The sequence below is a fragment of the Ictidomys tridecemlineatus genome, chromosome 15 (assembly GCF_052094955.1).
Source record: "Ictidomys tridecemlineatus isolate mIctTri1 chromosome 15, mIctTri1.hap1, whole genome shotgun sequence".
In the NCBI taxonomy this organism is placed as follows: domain Eukaryota; kingdom Metazoa; phylum Chordata; class Mammalia; order Rodentia; family Sciuridae; genus Ictidomys; species Ictidomys tridecemlineatus.
Window position 1 is genome coordinate 3,166,723 of NC_135491.1, and position 16,926 is coordinate 3,183,648.

General features: G+C 50.1%; 2 protein-coding genes across 2 annotated transcripts; both read right to left on the reverse strand.

Annotated features, from left to right (window-relative positions):
• Positions 1-13,254: 13,254 nt before the first annotated feature.
• LOC144371042 (aurora kinase C-like) lies at positions 13,255-13,900 on the reverse strand. The gene is made up of 2 exons (XM_078033252.1): positions 13,661-13,900; positions 13,255-13,476 (listed from the first exon to the last, which is right to left on the reverse strand). Exons 1-2 carry the CDS (start codon positions 13,823-13,825, stop codon positions 13,306-13,308), a joined length of 336 nt encoding a protein of 111 aa, XP_077889378.1. The 5' UTR covers positions 13,826-13,900; the 3' UTR covers positions 13,255-13,305.
• A 132-nt stretch (positions 13,901-14,032) lies between these two features.
• Positions 14,033-16,578, reverse strand: LOC144371091 (aurora kinase C-like). Its single transcript, XM_078033300.1, has 4 exons — positions 16,467-16,578; positions 15,635-15,857; positions 15,202-15,340; positions 14,033-14,311 (listed from the first exon to the last, which is right to left on the reverse strand). Exons 1-4 carry the CDS (start codon positions 16,576-16,578, stop codon positions 14,033-14,035), a joined length of 753 nt encoding a protein of 250 aa, XP_077889426.1.
• Positions 16,579-16,926: the final 348 nt, after the last annotated feature.

Consider the following 16,926-nt stretch of genomic DNA (forward strand, 5'->3'; position numbering starts at 1 on the left):
GTTCCTTTTTTGTGGCTGGTGCTGGGGGTGGAACCCAGGGCCCTGTGCAGGCCAGACAAGCACCCGACCAACTACATCCCAGCCCCTGAAACTTGTTCCTACACTGGTAACTGTGGGAGTCTGGAAACCAGGGTCACATGGGGCTGACCTTATTTACTTCCTCTTCAGCCCCTTCAGGATATGAAGATGCTGAAAAGTGAATGTCCACAGTTCACTTTCTTACCTTTTTTCAAAAAAAAAAAAAAAAAAAAAAGATTTTGTAGTTGTAGTTGAACACAATACCTTTATTTTACTGATTTATATGTGGTGCTGAGAATCGAACCCAGGGATTCCCACATCTAAGGAAGCATCTACCCCTGAGCCACAACCCCAGCCCCTTTCTTTCTTTTTTATTTTTTAGTGCTTGAGATCCACCTGGGGTCTCTAGCACTGAGCTCCACCTCTAGTTCTTTCTCTTTCTGGGGTACTGGGGCTGAAGTCAGGAACCACCCAGGCCTGTTTTATATTTGATTTAGAGACAGGGTCTCACTGAGTTGCTTAGGGCCTCCCTTTTGCTGGGGCTGGCTCCTCCTGCCTCTGTCTCCTGGGCCCCTGGGATTTCAGGCCTCCATCACAGCACCACTCTCTAGTCCTTCTTAATTTAATTTTTGGTACGGGGATCAAACTCAGGGACACTTTACTGTTATTGAAAGCTCTGTCCTTGTCCCCCATGCCAATTCAATTAGGAGGATATGTATTTGGGAAAAAGGAAAAAGGTTATTGCTTTGCTAGCAAAAGAGAAGCCCAGGGGCTGGGGATGTGGCTCAGTTGGTGGAGTGCTCACCTCCCATGCACAAGGCCCTGGGTTCAGTCCAGAGCAGCACAAAATTAATAATGTTATGTCCATCTCCAGCTCAAAAAATATTAGACAGAGAGAGAAGCCCAGGGGCCAGGTATGGTGGCACACACCTATAATCCCAGCAGTTTGGGAGGCCGAGACAGGAGAATCCCAAATTCAAAGCCAGCCTCAGCAACTGAGAGGCACTAAGCAACTCAGTGAGACCCTCTCCTTAAAATACAAAATACAGCTGAAGATGTGGCTCCGTGGTCGAGTACCCCCGAGTTCAATCCCCAGTACCCAAAAAAAAGAAAGAGAGAGAAGCACAGGACTCCTGTCTCAGTGGCTGTGTTCTGCCCATGAGCAGGAAAGGTGGCTTGGAAGGAGGGGACTGGAAGGCTACCTCCCTGGGTTCTCTGGAGGGTAATTCACTTGCTAATTTGGGAGGCAGTCACTTCTGGCTCTTGAAGTACCATCCCCTAAACCTGGAAGACTTCATTCCTATGGTGGGTGTGCACTCAAGGACAGATAAATCAGATAAAGCAAGTAAAAGGGGGAAGAAAGGGAGTACTCTTTCCCTGGAGATTAGGGAGGGGGGAGATTAGGGAGGAGATGGGAGAGAGGAAGATGAAAAAAAATATCCATTTTAAAAATAGGTGACAGGGCTGGGGATGTGGCTCAAAGGGTAGCACTAGCCTGGCATGAGTGTGGCCCGGGTTCGATCCTCAGCACCACATACAAACAAAGATGTTGTGTCCGCCAAGAACTAAAAAATAAATATTAAAAATTCTCTCTCTCTCTCTCTCTCTCTCTCTCTCTCTCTCTCTCTCTCTCTCTCTCTCACTCTCTCTTTAACAAAAACAAAAAGAGAAAAAAAAAAGAAAAATAAAAATAGGTGACAGTGGCAGAGCTCCCTTCAGAGCATAAAGTGGGCACGGTTGCAGGAGGACTGCGTGTTTGTGGGAAATTTAGCAAGACTTTCTCTCAAAAATATTGAAAACTAGAACACACCTAGGAAGAAATACCATGATACAGACTTGTCCCTTGCTGGGTGCAGAGGTGAGCAGATCTACTCCCAGCAGCTGGGAGGCCCAGGCAGGATTGCAAGTTTGAAACAAGACTCACCAATTGAGCCAGGCCCTAAGCTGTTTAGGGAGGGAGACCTGCTTCAAAACACAGAGGGCTGGGGATGTGGCTTAGAGGTTAAGTGCTGCTGGGTCCAACCTGTGGTGTCAAAATCCTCTCCTTGACTCTTCTCTTTTTGGTACTAGGGATTGAATCCAGGGTGTTTACCCTTGGGTATTTCTACTACCCTAGCGCCTTCTCCAGCACTGACCTAATCTTAATCTTACTCAGGGAACCTTCTCTGCTAAGCCTCAACCTGGCCGCCATCTTGTCTTTGACCCACCCAGCCAGGTCTTACCAAAGAATCCTGTCCAGTTATGTCCCTGATCTTGTTATCTAATCACTTCTGATGCCTGGCCAAGTTCCCCACCCCCCACTGGGACTTGACCAAGAATCCTGCTGGGTCAGTTGAAGCAAGATCCCTGCACCCTTGATGCCTCCTGTCCTTCAGTTCTACCCCTGAAGCCTCCCTGTTCTTGGTGACAAATCCCATTTGCCTTCTTTTTGGACTTGGACTCTGTCTGTCCCCCTGTTGGGATAGTCTTGACACCCACTGCAGGGTGTTGAGTGAAGTCCTAACAAGCTGTGGACAGGGATGTAGCAAGGGCAGACGGCACCCCCAGCATGTGGAGGCCAGGATTCCATCCAGCATTGCCAAGAAAGTCACCCTCACCCTGGGCAGGACCAGATAGTGGAACCTGAAGGGTGTTTTGTTTTTATTTTTGGTACCTGGGAATGAACCCAGGGTGCTGAATGACTCAACCACAGCCAAACCCCGTATTTAGTGAGTCACTGAATTGCTTAGGGCCTCACTTAGTTGCTGAGGTGCTCCTGCCTCAGCCTCCCCAGCCACTGGGATTACACACATGGGCTGTAGTGCCTCCTAAATGCTCTAAGTCTTGCAGCTCACATGTCCTTGTTGGGATCACTCCACTCTGCATGGGAGGAAAGGGACCATGGAGAACAGGAAAAGCAATGAATGTGGCTGTGAGGTATCCACAGGCCTTGAATTTCATGGGTCAGAAACTGTTATTCTGTTGTTTCTTTTTCTTTTTTTGTCAATAGACCTTTATGTTATTTATATGTGGTGCTAAGAATAGAACCCAGTGCCTGACGCATGCTAGGCCAGTACTCTGCCACTGAGCCACAACCCCAGACCCCCCAAAATGTTGTTCTTTACAATTTTTCCTTCAACACATTCAAAGGCCGATTTCAGGGCCCGGACCTAGATTCTCACATACTCAGGAGGCTGAGGCAGGAGGATGCCAAGTTGGATGCCAGCCACTTCAATGTACTGAGACCCTGTTCAAAATGAAAACAATAAAGGTCTTGGGACATAGCTCAGTGGCAGAGCACCACCTGGATACAATTTCCAGTACCAGACAAAACTCTCAGCTCAAGGGCAGTTCCATACCCAGTCCTGACTGCAGGAGAGGGAGGAGGGTGACCTCACATGGATGCACAGAATCTGGCCTGCTCTGCAGGAGGTTCTCAATGCCCATTGGATGCCCTTCAGCTAAAGAGCAGGAAGAGGTCTCTTGTGCTGTGACCCTCTGGACTGTCTCTGGCAGCAAGGGGACCAAGCACTTGGGGACTCAGGTGGATGGTGGATGGGGGTTAGAAAGGAGGGGCCTTCTGTTGGTTCCCCAGGTGGGTCTGAGGAAGCCTGGGAGCTAGCTGACTCTCTGCAGATTTGCCCTGTCCCCAAGCAGGTGCCATTCCAAGCCTGGGTCTTCTGTGGACACCAAGGTCAGGCTGTTTCTGTGGGTTTCAACAGCATCTGAAATGGCCCTATTTGTTTTCCTTCTGCCATGCTTCAAAATGACCTTGTGTGAGGTTGGTGTGGTTAGACTATTTATGTCCCAAGGAAAACAAGTGTCCTGCCCAGAGCCCCAGACCACCTTCTACTAGTGTTGAGCCCTGAGGTCCACCTGGGACCAGGTCCCTTCTGGTCTTTTCTTTGTAGGGGGACTGAACCCAGGGGGTGGGGGTGGGGGGCTTTCTCACTGAGCCACAAACCCAGCCCCTTTTATATTTTGAGACAAGATCACCCTAAGAAGTTGAGGCTCTTGCTAATTTGGGAAGACAGTGATGATAAATTCCAACATTTTGGTTGTGGCTCAGTGGTACAGCGCTCACCTGTTGTGCATGAGGCATTGGGTTCAATCCTCAGCACCACATATAAATAAAATAAAGATATTTGTCCTCCTAAAATTAAAAAATAAGTATTAAAAAAAATGTGGAGCTGGGGCCAGTCGTGCATACCTGTGAGACCAGTTGCTGAGGAGGCTGAGGCAGGAAGATCAGGAGTTCAAAGCTAGTTTCAACTCTTTAGCAAGGCCCTTAGCAACTTAGCAAGACCCTGTCTCTAAATAAAGAATAAAAAGAGGGCTAGGATGTGGCTCAAGTGGTAGTGTGCTCACCTGGCATTTCTTTTCTTGGTACTGGGGATTGAACACCAGGACATTTTTTCCCACTGAGCAATGTCCCCAGCCCTTTGGTTTTTGACTTTGGACTCTGGATCCTGGAGCTCCTGCCCAGCTCCCTGAGTCACCAGCTAAGACCTCCACCTTCAAATCTACCCCCTCCCCTGCCCCACCCCTACCCACCCCCCCTTCTGAGTTTCCTGCTAGGGCTCAAGGTCAATGTCAACACAGGGGTTTTATGAGGACTCTGTCAGAAACCTTTCCACTTTTTTTTTTTTTTTTTTTGGTACTGGGGATTGAATCCCGGGTCTCTTAATTAATGACCCACACCCCCAGCCCTTTTTAAAATTGTATTCTGAGAGGGTCTCCCTGAGCTTCTTAGAGCCTCACTAAGGCTCTGAGACAGCTTTGAACTGCTGATCCTCCTGCCTCAGCCTCCTAAGCTTCAGGCCTTTTCTCTCACTTGTATGAAAGTAAGTTTCTTTTTTTTTTTTTTAAAGAAATTTTTAATATTTGTTTTTTTTAGTTCTCGGCGGACACAACATCTTTGTTTGTATGTGGTGCTGAGGATCGAACCCGGGCCGCACGCATGCCAGGCGAGCGCGCTACCGCTTGAGCCACATCTCCAGCCCTATGAAAGTAACTTTCAAGAAAAGTGACTGTGAGCCAGGCATGGTGGCACACTCGTGCCTGTGACCCCAAGGACCAGGAGGTGAGGTGGAAGATCACAAGTCCACAGGAGCCTTGGTGGCTTAGCAAGACCCTGTCTCAACAAAGGGCTGGAGGTGTAACCAGGTAACCTCCTCCACTCCAGCTCTCACAACCAAAAATGTTTGTAGACTTTGCAGAATATCTCCTGGGGGACACAGGGTCACTGCTCCAGACTACAAAATCCAGGGTGCCCTGGACCTCTCCCAGCACAAAAGAAGGCACGGGTCTGATCTGCTCCATGAGCCTGAGGAATATTGGTACAGACATTGTTGAGGCCAGGGCAGTGGAGCAGGCCTGAAATCCCAGGGCCTCCAGAGCTGAGGAGGAGATGGGGAAGTGCAAGGCAGCTCAGCCAGTGAGCAAGGCCCTGGGCGGCTCCCTGAGAGGATGTTGGAAAGTGATAACAAGGGCTGTGGCTGTGGCTCACAGGTTAAGGGACAGGGGGGTTCAATCCCTGGCACCAAGACATAAATTACCAAAACAAACAAACAAATAAACGTTGAATGCATGACTGAACCCCACACTGCAGGATTAACTTCTTTTGGACTATTCACTGTATATTCCCCTTTATTTATAATCACTCAGCAGTAAATGGGTCATTTTTTGTTTTTGAATGTTCTGTGATTGAAGCAGGAGCGATCTACCACTGAGTGGAATCCCTAGCCATTAGTGATGGATTGATTGATCAATCAATTTACTTATTTACTTTAGGTAGTGCTGGTTGATCCATCCAGGGCGTTGCACCTTACTAGCAAGTGTTCTACCATCGAGCTGCATGCCCAGCATTCTTATTTTTATTTATTTTTATGTTTTGGTACCAGGGATTGAACTCAGGGGCACTTAGCCACTGCATCACCTCCCCAGCTCTTTTTTATGTTTTCTTTAGAGAGAGGGTCCCAGTGAGTTGCTTGGTGCCTCTCAGTTGCTGAGACTGGCTTTGAACTTGTCATTCTCCTGCCACAGCCTCCCCAGCTGCTGGAGACAGAGTCGAGTTTCCCAGGCTGGTCTTGATTCTGTGATCCTCCCGCTCAGGCCCCCAAGGACCCTGTGAGGACTGCCCCAATATGCTGTCAAGCAAATATATTTTGTGGAGCTGGAGATTAAAACTATGTATTTTTAAACCTGTGGAGGGGAGTCTGATCCAGTTAAACTAGAATCCAGAGCCACAGGGTGGGTCAGGAAGGAGGCTCTGGGGAGGGGGTGGGGGAGTGGTCTCCAGGGCTCTTCCCTGTCCTGAGGCACAGGGGCCTCTGGTATATAAGAGTCCAGCGAGGCTCCTGCACGTGGTCGTGGAGAGCTGGTGAGCCTCCCCGGATCTGCTGAGCTCCACGGAGGAGCAGAGCCTCTTCCCCACGTGCTGGCCCAGTGTTCTGCTCTCCAGGAGTCCAGCCCCATGCCCAGGTTGGTCTAGTTTTGCCTTTTCTTGTCTCTAGGTCTCTGAAGGATTGGACCGGTGCGTTTAGGCCTGACTGTGTCCTGGGTGAGTAACCACTGTCCTGTGTGAGGTGTCTACCTAAGTCTCCCAGGCCAGCCTGGAGTTGGTCCCCCTGCCTCAGCCTCCAGAGATGGCCACTGGGATCCCAGGCACGTGTGTGCCTCTGGGCGCAGCAAGTAGGTGTCCCTGGTTACTTGGAGACCCCTCACTCAACCTGTAGTTCTCAAACTGTGGGGGCACTTTTTGTGCCATCAAAGAAATTGCCGCCAGAGTTTGAGTGTTACCGATTGAGCAAGGTCGCAGAGGAGCCGGCCAGACTTCCATCTTGGCAAACCGCGGTTTTTCCTGCACATGCTGCGTATTCCTGCAGACCTGCTGTCCAGGCCGGGGCCTGGGACCCACCCAGCCTGTGGTACTCACATGTGGAAGCACTCTTCTGAGATCAGCATGGAAAGTGCTACCATATTTGAGTGTCACCGGGGGCCGCCACCCAACCCCCTCCAGCCTGTGGCCTCCCAGGGTAGCAGGGGCACAGCAGGGCCAGCTCCTTCATTGCACTGGGGGTGGGTTTCCTCTGGAAAGGGACATGTCTGCTGCAGGATATCGGGAGGTGGGGTGCTAGTGAGCGCTTCTGGGGCATCTGCAGGTCTCCCCAGCTGGCAGGACCTGAGCAGTTGAAGGTCTGGCCAAGTGGAGGCCTCCTCCCAGTGGACACAGGTGGGTGATGCAAGGCCAACCTACCTCAAGGACCTTGTGGTCACATTTAAGAACTAATGCTGGGGCTGGGGATGTGGCTCAAGTGGTAGCGCGGTCGCCTGGCATGTGTGCAATCGGCAGCACCACATACAAACAAAAGGTGTTGTGTCCGCCGACAACTAAAAAATTAATATTAAAATTCTCTCTGTCTCTCTCTCCTTCTCTTAAAAAAAAAGAATTAATGCTCTTAGTTTTTGGTCTTAATTTGATTTGTAACCTATGAGCACTGTAATTGTATTTGCAAACTTTGTTAGCTGACTGCACATCCCTGCCCTGTTATTGGTATTAGGGATTGAGACCTGGAGAAGGGCCCTGAGCCTTTCTCACCAGTTGCTCAGGCTGGGAGGAGCTTGTGATCCTGCCTCAGCCCCCAGGGCTGCTGTGACTCCAGGCCTGGGGCAAGCTGAGCTGATATTGCTACTTCGTATTTAAAGTTAGACTAAATTTAAAACTTGTTGGTACTTTGCATTTCAGTTTGGACTTATTTGTTACTACTTTGTATTTTAAGGGTAGATGAATATAAATTTGCAGTCTTTTCCAGGCAGGAGTCCACGCCCAGGGAGGAAGACAGCCTCAAGTTTCAAGGAAGCAGTTTGCTGGAGTTAAAGGCTCAGACAGGAAGACTTAGAAGGGTGGCACTTGCCTTGGTCTGGACTGGAAAGTGCTTCCCTTCTGAGTGTTGCTGTCTGAGGCGGCCTCCGGGAGCCAGTGTGCCTTTTGACCTGCCACAGCCACACTTCAGGATGTCTGCGACTTCTGCACCAATGTCCAGCCCTCATTAAGACTTCATGCCCCCAGAGTAAGCTCATTCTTCCTCCTTTGGTTCCTGCAATTGAACCCAGTGGTGCTACTCCTGGAGCCACATCCCAGCCCTTGGAGACAGTCTGGCTAAGTTGTCCAGGCTCGCCTACTATTGCTGCAGTCCTCTGGGGATTACAGCCTTGAGCATGTACTCCCTGGCCTCACTAATTGTTCACATGAAGATGAGACTAGCATATTGAGTCATTAGTGGGGGTAGAGAACCCTGCTCTCATGGACCCTATTTGGCTACTAGGATGCCCACTAAAGAGGACATGCAGGGGTGAAATGGGAATGTGCTTTCCCCTAGAAGCATTATTATTGGGTACCCTGAACTCTAGCTTATTTTCAGTATGCCTAATTTCTAGTGGCTATTAGGTTTCACATTCATGTTCCAATTGGGGAAATGTCCAATCCCAACCCTCAGCTACTGAGGGAATACAGAGATTTACAGACTTTTCAGTGTTGCCTGGATTCCCTGTGCCTTTGATTTCCCCCTTTCCAAAGGGCCCCCAAGGGAGATGGGAGTGTGGGGAGCTGCCAGAGGCTTAGCCATTGCTGAGACCTTCTTGGGAAGGTGGCTCCCTGCACTGGACCTATGCCAACTAGTTGGCATTGCAGGCAGGAGCTGCAACCCAGCTGAACATGGTCTTTAATAAACTGTTTTCTGTGAACTCTTGCTGCTGGTCTGTTGATTCTTCAGCATCACTGGAAGCTTGAACTGGGTTACCCCAGTCAGTTCTGGCATGAGTTTTCACGTCTACCCTCATGGTCACCATGTCTGCATTCTCTGTAGGGCAAAGTAGCCTTCCAACCATTTGGGCTTTTATGCCCCCTTTTAGGGTTGCTGCGGGAACTGAACTGATAAGAGTAATCGCTGATCCACACCCCCATTCCTTATCCTTTACTGACACAGGATCTTTTGGTAGGTAGTCAGGCGGGTTTGGAACTCAGTTATCCTCTGTGTCCAAAGTCCCTGTGTTTAAAGACATGGAAGTTCCATCAAAGGCTGATCACAAGATCCTAAGCTGAAAGAGCTTTTTGCGTGCAGTTTGAAGACACTGGTCCTTGTGGCCTGGGAAGTGCGGGGCAGAATCTTCTGTAGCCCAGGTCCAAGGATGGCTTTGATCTGTGAAGTGCTGCTAACCACCCATGGCTGATCTTACTGTGGTCCATCCCAAACAACCCAAGGACATGAGCAGTCAGCTGGGGGGGGGGGGTGTCTGTGCCCCTGGCAGAGCAGGGGCTCGCCCATGTCGCCCAGGGCGTTGTTGGTCAGGTCTACCTGTCAAGTGCTGAGCGCTCCCTAGCGGGGGCACAGATCCTCACAGGCTTGGGCAGTGAGTCCACAGCTGTCCAGCCTGTGGGGGGCAGAAGCGGTTCAGGCCACATTCCACACTTCCTTTGGGGAAGTCCTAGTTTTCTTCAGTGCTGGGGGCGGAAGGCAGGCCACAAAATTGCTACCTCTGAGCCACCTAAGGAGCCCAACCTGGAGGGATGGGGGCATGGTTGCTGGGCATGGCCAGGTTTCTGTGCCTAGCTCTGTTCGGCACAGGGTGCATGACCATCAAGGTGAGTCAGAGATAAAAAGGAAAGTTTTGGAGGGAAGCAACTCAGAATTTTACGGCTGGGGACATTAGAAGTGGAGCAGTTAGGCTGACTATGCAAGGCAGGTGAACTTTTTTTCTTTTTTGGTACCAGGGCTTGAACCCAGGGGTGATTATGTATACATAAGTAATTTAGAGAGGGAGTCTCACCAAGGCTGGCTTTGAAGTTGAGATCCTGTAGCCTCAGCCTCCTATTTGGGATTACAGTTGTGTGCTACCACACCCAGATGTTTTTAAAGATGTATATTCAGATTAAAAAGTTGATTGTGCAAGCATATACAAACAACTTGTGTATGACTCTTCAACTGTAATTTTTATGAAATCTCTTTTTTTAAAGAGAGAATTTTTTAAATATTTATTTATTTATTTTTTAAAGAGAGAGTGAGAGTGGAGAGAGAGAGAGAGAATTTTTAATATTTATTTTTTATTTCTCGGCAGACACAACATCTTTTTTTTTTTTTAATATTTATTTTTTATTTCTCGGCGGACACAACATCTTTGTTTGTATGTGGTGCTGAGGATCGAACCCCGGGCCGCACACATGCCAGGCGAATGCGCTACCGCTTGAGCCACATCCCCAGCCCGCCTGAAATCTTAATATGACCCAAGTAACAAATTAAATTTTGGAATTTGAAATGAGACCTGTTTTAAGTATAACCTGCACCACATGTTGAAGACAGTATTTAAAAAATGTAAATTACTGGGGCAGGGATTGTGGCTCAGTGGTAGAACACTTGCCTAGCATGTGTGAAGCACTGGGTTCCATTCCTGGTACCCCCATAAAATAATAACAATAAAGGTATTGTGTCCATCTACAACCAAAAAACTATGTAAAAAAAAATGTAAATTACTGCTGGGCACAGTGACATGTTCCTGTAATCCCAGTGGCTCCGGAAGTTGAGGCAGGAGGACCACAAGTTCAAGGCTAGGCTCAGCAACTTAGCAAGGCCTTAAGGAACTTAGTGAGATCCTGTTTTAAAATAAAAAGTGCTGGGAGGGGTGGGAGGGGAAGGGAGGGTGCATGGGGTTAGAAATGATGGTAGAATGTGATAGACATTATTATGCAAAGTTCATGTATGAAGACAAAAATTGGTGTGAATATACTTTGTATACAACCAGAGATATGAAGAATTGTACTCTGTATGTGTACTAAGAATTGTAATGCATTCTGCTGTCACATATAAATACAAAACAATAATTAAAAAAAGAAGAAGAGCCCAGTTTCACAATATCCAAGCTATGGAGCCAACAGATAAATGGATAAAGAAAATGATGTATACACACACGGTAGAGTATGCCTCAGCCATGAAGAAGAATGACTTTTGGACATCTGCCTGCCAATGGATGAAACTGGAGACTCTCATGCTAAGTGAAATAAGCCAGTCCCCAAAAGTCAAAAGCTGAATATTCTCTGTGCCATGTGGAAACTAACCCCAAATAAGTTTGAGACACTGAAGAAGAAAGAAGAAAGTTCAGTGGAGTAACACAGGGGAATGGAGGGAAGGGAGGGGAATGGGATAGGGAAAAACAGTGGAAGGAATCTGACTAATTCTCCTGTACACATACATGAATATGCCACCAGGAATTTCACTACCATGTTCCTCCTCAAGACAGTCATTAAAACAAAACAAAAACCCTACAGGTAAAGAGCAGAAAAATGAGGGAAAGGAAGAGGGGGGAGGGGAAGACCTGGGGACTGAATTAAATTATATTCCATGCTTTTACAATTATGCCAAAATGTATCCTATTGTTATGTATAATTAAAAAGAACCAATAAAAATGATAAAAACAGAGTTCTCAATTCCTTTGTCATTGGCTTAAGAAAACAATTTTAAAAAGTGCTGGGGATGTGACTCAGTGGTAGAGGACTTCCTGGGTTCAGTGTCTAATACTGACCAAAAAAGGGTAAATTACCTAATTAACAATACTTCATATTGATCACATGGTGATATATTTGGTGTATATTTAATTTAATGAAAAGACGCATTAAAATGAACATTTTGTTTTTGCTTTGTTTTGTGTGGTGCTAGGGACAGAACCCAGGGCCTTGTGCATTGGGCAGGTGCTCTCCTAGGAGCAGCATCTCACCCCAGACCTGTTCCTCCCCACCAACAGGAATCTGCTCAGGCAATGGTGCTGACCATGGCCCTTGTGAATGGTGAAGGTTGCCCTTGCACAAGCCCCAGAGGGACTGAAGCCTCCAAAACAAACCATCACTCTTCTCAGGTAAACAAAGGTACCACCATCTGGTGGCCAGAGTTGAGGCTCTAATGATTGTTCTGTCCTTATCTGCCTGCCCAAAGTGTGCCCAGTGATGAGTTTATTCTCCTCGGATGTGTAAACTGCAAGGTTTATACATGCCAGCCAGCTCCTTTTTTAAAAATCACCAAGTGTTGAATTGAAATATAAACTCAAGAAAACGGATAGGATAAGGCTAGAAAGCAGAGATGCAAGCTCTGAAGATGCAGATTGTAAACCAGCGTCCTGGAGCAGCTGAGGATTCAGTAGGAGGCTGCTCACCTGAGGCAGAGGGGCAGGATGACTTGACTGCTTTTTGGTACCAGAGAGTTCAGTCCCAGGGGCACTCGGCCACTGAGCCACATCCCCAGCCCTATCTTGTATTTTATTTAGAGACAGGGTCTCACTGAATTGCTTAGCACCTCACCATTGCTGAGGCTGGCTTTGAACTCCTGATCCTTATGCCTCAGCGAGCTGCTGGGATTACAGGTGTGCTCCACTGTGCCTGGCCCTTGACGGTTGGCTTTATCCTTATTGCAGGGGTGGCTTGGAACCCAGGGCCTTGTGCACAGTAAACAAGCATCCTACCACTGAGCTACAGCCCACAGCCGGCTTTTCTTCTCTATCATCTGCATGATTTTCACTGGTACTTCCCTTCATACCTACGTTGGCTGGACAAGGCCACAGGGGAGACCCTGCTCAAGGCAAACTGTCCCAAGGACCACTGGCGGAAGTGATGGCTGCACTGCACAGGAAACACCCTGGAGCTTATAGCTGGGGTCTAGAGGTGGACTCAGGTGTGGTCAGCTTCCACTGATGCACAGAGGCTGCCACATGGACTGTGGACAAGTCTGGAAGGGGACACTGAGATTGCGGCAGGCACAGTGACAGAGCTCAGCAGAGAAGCTGTGTTTGCTACTGGAGATGACGCAGGTCGGGGTGCCTGTGGGTGCATTTGGGAATCCTGTGGCCCTGGAATGCAGTGAACTACATTTACTTCAAAAATGGCAGCACACCGGATGCCTCCAGAGGTGGAGCTTGGGTGTGATGATGGTCCCAGTTACAAATGGGGAATAGTTGAGAGGAGGAAGCACTGATAGGCAGCAGGTTGGGAACCTTCAGGGCCTTTATCAGAAGTTATCCACCAGCGCTCAAGGAGAACCCTGCCACCATCTCCAAGGCCAAGAGGGCCCCATCTCGGGCAGTTTTCCTGATTCAAAAACAAACAAACAAACAAAAAACACTCTGCCCAGTTGCGCATGAATGCACAGAACCAAAAAGCCCTTGTAGTAAATGACTCAAGTCTTTATTAGTTAGCATCCTATATTTAAAAAGACAAAGGAGGAAGCCTTCCCTTCCCTGGGTGCACAGGAAGGACAGAGGTAGATGGGCTCAGGAAGCCTTCTGAGCACCGGGAGGCAACACCCTCCGGGAGTGAGCCTTCACCCAGGGGTGCTCCAGGACCTGAGCCAGGGGAAGCCGCTCTGAGGGCTCATATCTCAGAAGCTTGGAGACCAAGTCCTGGGCCCCCTCGGGCATTGAGGGGGGAAAGGTCACATCCACCTGATGAGGCCAAGGAGAAACAAGGGGAGTCTGGTTCATTCCTTTGCTCCATGTTCTCTGTGCCTCTTCGAGGCACTCCTTGGGACCCTAGCAGGTAACCTCATGTGTGTGCCCCAGTCCCCCCCAGGCTCAGCAGCTGCCCCCACCCAGCTCCCCGTATATGCCCGCTGTGTGGCCATCCCACCTTGAGGATGCGCCTCTGGGTCTCGCTCTGAGAGGGGCTCTCAAAGGGTGGCCGTCCCACCAGCAGCTCGTAGCAGAGCACCCCGACGCACCACAGGTCCACCTTCTCATCGTAGGTCCTGCCTTCCACTATTTCTGGGGGCAAGTAGTCCAGAGTCCCACACATAGTCTGTCTCCTGGTGGAGGGAGAGGGGAGCACTGTGCAGAGGCCCAGATCAGGGAAATCCTGGAAGTCCCCGCCCAAGCACTGGAGTTTGAAGACACCAACATGGACCAAGGTACAGAGAAAGCAAGTACCAGGACCATAACAACCGTGTGTTGAAATTCATGCAATCATTTAACTCATGATCCAGAACGGATACTGAGAATTTTTTCACAAAAATATTCTCAGTATCAAGAAATAGAGTGAAGGTACATTAAGGACCCAGTGAATGGATTCTAATCTATTCTTATAGAACAACATACTGCTGGAAGTATGGGGCAATGGTTCATAAGTTATTAGGTATTTACATGAAATCTTATTGCTAAAGTCACACATTAAAAAAGATGAGAAAATAAAAGTTCCAGTTGGGCCACAATAAGGCTTAATGTCCCTGTGAATCACCTTATTGTTGTGGCAGTATGTCAGGGCATCTGCCACCTCCTCCATTATCTGTGAACACAGTGAAGACATCTGAAAGGCAAGCCTTCCACACTTCCCATCAGACAGAATGCTCCTCCTGAACCTTGGGAGTGCAGAGGAATCTTGCCCTCTGCCACTCACCCCAACACCAGAGGCACCAGAGGTCCAGTTTGGGAAGGGGAAAGGATGGATGTTGAACTGGACAGGTCCTATTGCCCTCCCCCAGCAAGTAGCCAGACAGAACCTCCACTGAGCCAACCACCATCTCCCAAGACTTGAGCCCCAACAGAGGGAATAGGAGAACTAGGAGGCAGCATGGAGTCATTCATCTTGATAGCAGGCCACCAGCCACCGCTGTTGGCATGGCCATGGCTGTGGGTCCTGTCCTGGTGCCCTCTAGAAATCTCCAGTTACTGCTGGGCACAGTGGTGCATGCCTGTAATCCCAGAGGCTCTGGGGGCTGAGGCAGGGAGAGAATGAGTTCAAAGCCAGCCTCAGCAATGGTGAGGCACTAAGCAACTCAGTGAGACCCTGTGTCTAAATGAAATACAAAACAGGGGTGGGGATGTGGCTCAGTGGTTGAGTGACCCTGAGTTCAATTCTCAGAATCCATCCCCCCCCCCAATAAAAACAAAAAAACATCTAGTTCCATAGCCTTTCAATAAGTGTTTTTGGCTCCTTATATTGTACAAGAGAGTAGAGTCAGATTCAAGAAATGACTTCAACTTTTACACATACAAGTAATATTCTGGGTACACTTAGGGTAACTAAAGTATCAAAATGTGAGGATTATTCACTATCTAAAATTCTGAGAATAAAATTCAGAAATCAACTTATAAGGCAATCTGACCAGCCAGAGCCCCCCACCCCACCACAGGCCGGCAGTGAGCCCAAGGCCCCCAGAGCCCAGGCCCCCTCACCGTGGCTGTGTGCTGCTCATCCAAGGGGCCGCTTCTCTGCAGCAAGTTGTAGAGCTCTCCCTTGGGAGCAAACTCCAGAATCAGGTATATCCGGGTAGAGTCATAGAAATAGTTGTAGAGGCGTAGGATGTTCGGGTGTCTGCAGGAGGGACAGAGGGTGGGTCAAACTTCTCCCTGAGGCCAAACTGCTGCTATCAACAGTGACAGGTCACACAAGGGGCAAACTGTGCTGGGCTCAGGGACCATAGTCAGGATTGGGATGTCCACCCAGGGAGGAAACTTTATATGGTCGAACTGGAATGAGCAGCACAGAAAAATCAAGGCCCAGGGCTTACTTGGGGGCAGTGGGAAAGGCCGAGTTGGGATGTGCAGCAGGAAGGGGAAGCAGGTGTAGAGAGCCAGCGTGAGAGGCGCAGGCACAGCCTGTCCTTACCTTAGGTGCGCCTGGATCTCGATCTCCCTGCGCAGCTGGTGCTCCAGTCCCGCCTTCTCGATCTGGGACTTGAAGAGGACCTTCAGGGCCACGATGAAATGGTTCTTCTTCAGTCGAGCCAGGTAGACGTTCCCAAATCTGCCCTTGCCCAGAGGACGCCCGATTTCAAAGTCTTTGATTGTGAAGCGCTTCCTAAGTGGACAGGAAGAAAGGATCCCCAGTTCTGCAGGTGGAGGGGAGTAAGGGGCCCGAGGTCCTCTTCCCCATCTTGAGGGCCCAGCCTGGGGTGTTTGGTTGGAAAACAGCAGCGCACGTCCAGGGGCCGACCCTCCACTCGCCCAGGCCGAGCTTGGCGCCCTCGGAAGCCCCCCATTCCCCTTCCAGATGCCAAGGCTAAGCACTCACATGGCGGCGGGGATTCCGGGTCGCGTCTGCCCCGCTGCAGCTCCTGGGAGGGTTGATGGGGAGGGAGGAAGGGCAGGGGGGCAGGGAAAGACAGAGGTGTCAAACTCTTTCTTCAGCGCACCCAGCCCTCCAGGGGCTGGCCCTTGGGCCCCCCTGCCCACAGGTTCCGCTGAGCCGCCCTCACCTGCAGATCCACGCGGTACCCGAGACGACCGCCGCCTCCGAGTGGAGGATGATACAGGTGAGGGCGAGGCAGGGCCCTCCTGAGCGCTTAGGGTGGAGGATGATACAGGTGAGGGCGAGGCAGGGCCCTCCTGAGCGCTTAGGGTGGAGGATGATACAGGTGAGGGCGAGGCAGGGCACCCTTGAGCGCTTCGGAGCTGTCGTCCAGGACCCCTGCCCACAGGTTCCGCTGCTCCGCCCTCACCTGCGGGTCCACGCGGTGCCTGAGAGGACCGCCGCCTCCGGGTGGAGGATGATACAGATGAGGGCGAGCCAGGGCCCTCCTGAGCGCTTCGGAGCTGGCGTCCCATACCCATGCCCACAGGTTCCGCTGCTCCGCCCTCACCTGCGGGTCCAGGCGGTACCCGAGAGGACCACCGCCGCCTCCGGGTGGAGGACGATACAGGTGAGGGCGAGGCAGGGCCCTCCTGAGCGCTTTGGAGCTGGCCTCCGGGGTCCATATGGTCAGGACAAGCCGACAGGTGGTTACGCGAACGTGCACAGGAGGAATTGTGCCAGGATCCTGAGCTGCTCCTCTTCACGCCTTTTATAGCGGTGCCCCAGCCTCCAGTCGAAGTCCCTGACTCCAGCGCCCAATGGAAGCGGGAGGTGGGCGTGTCTGTGGGAGCACCGGCCAATGAGGCGGAACGGGGCGCGGGGCAGGC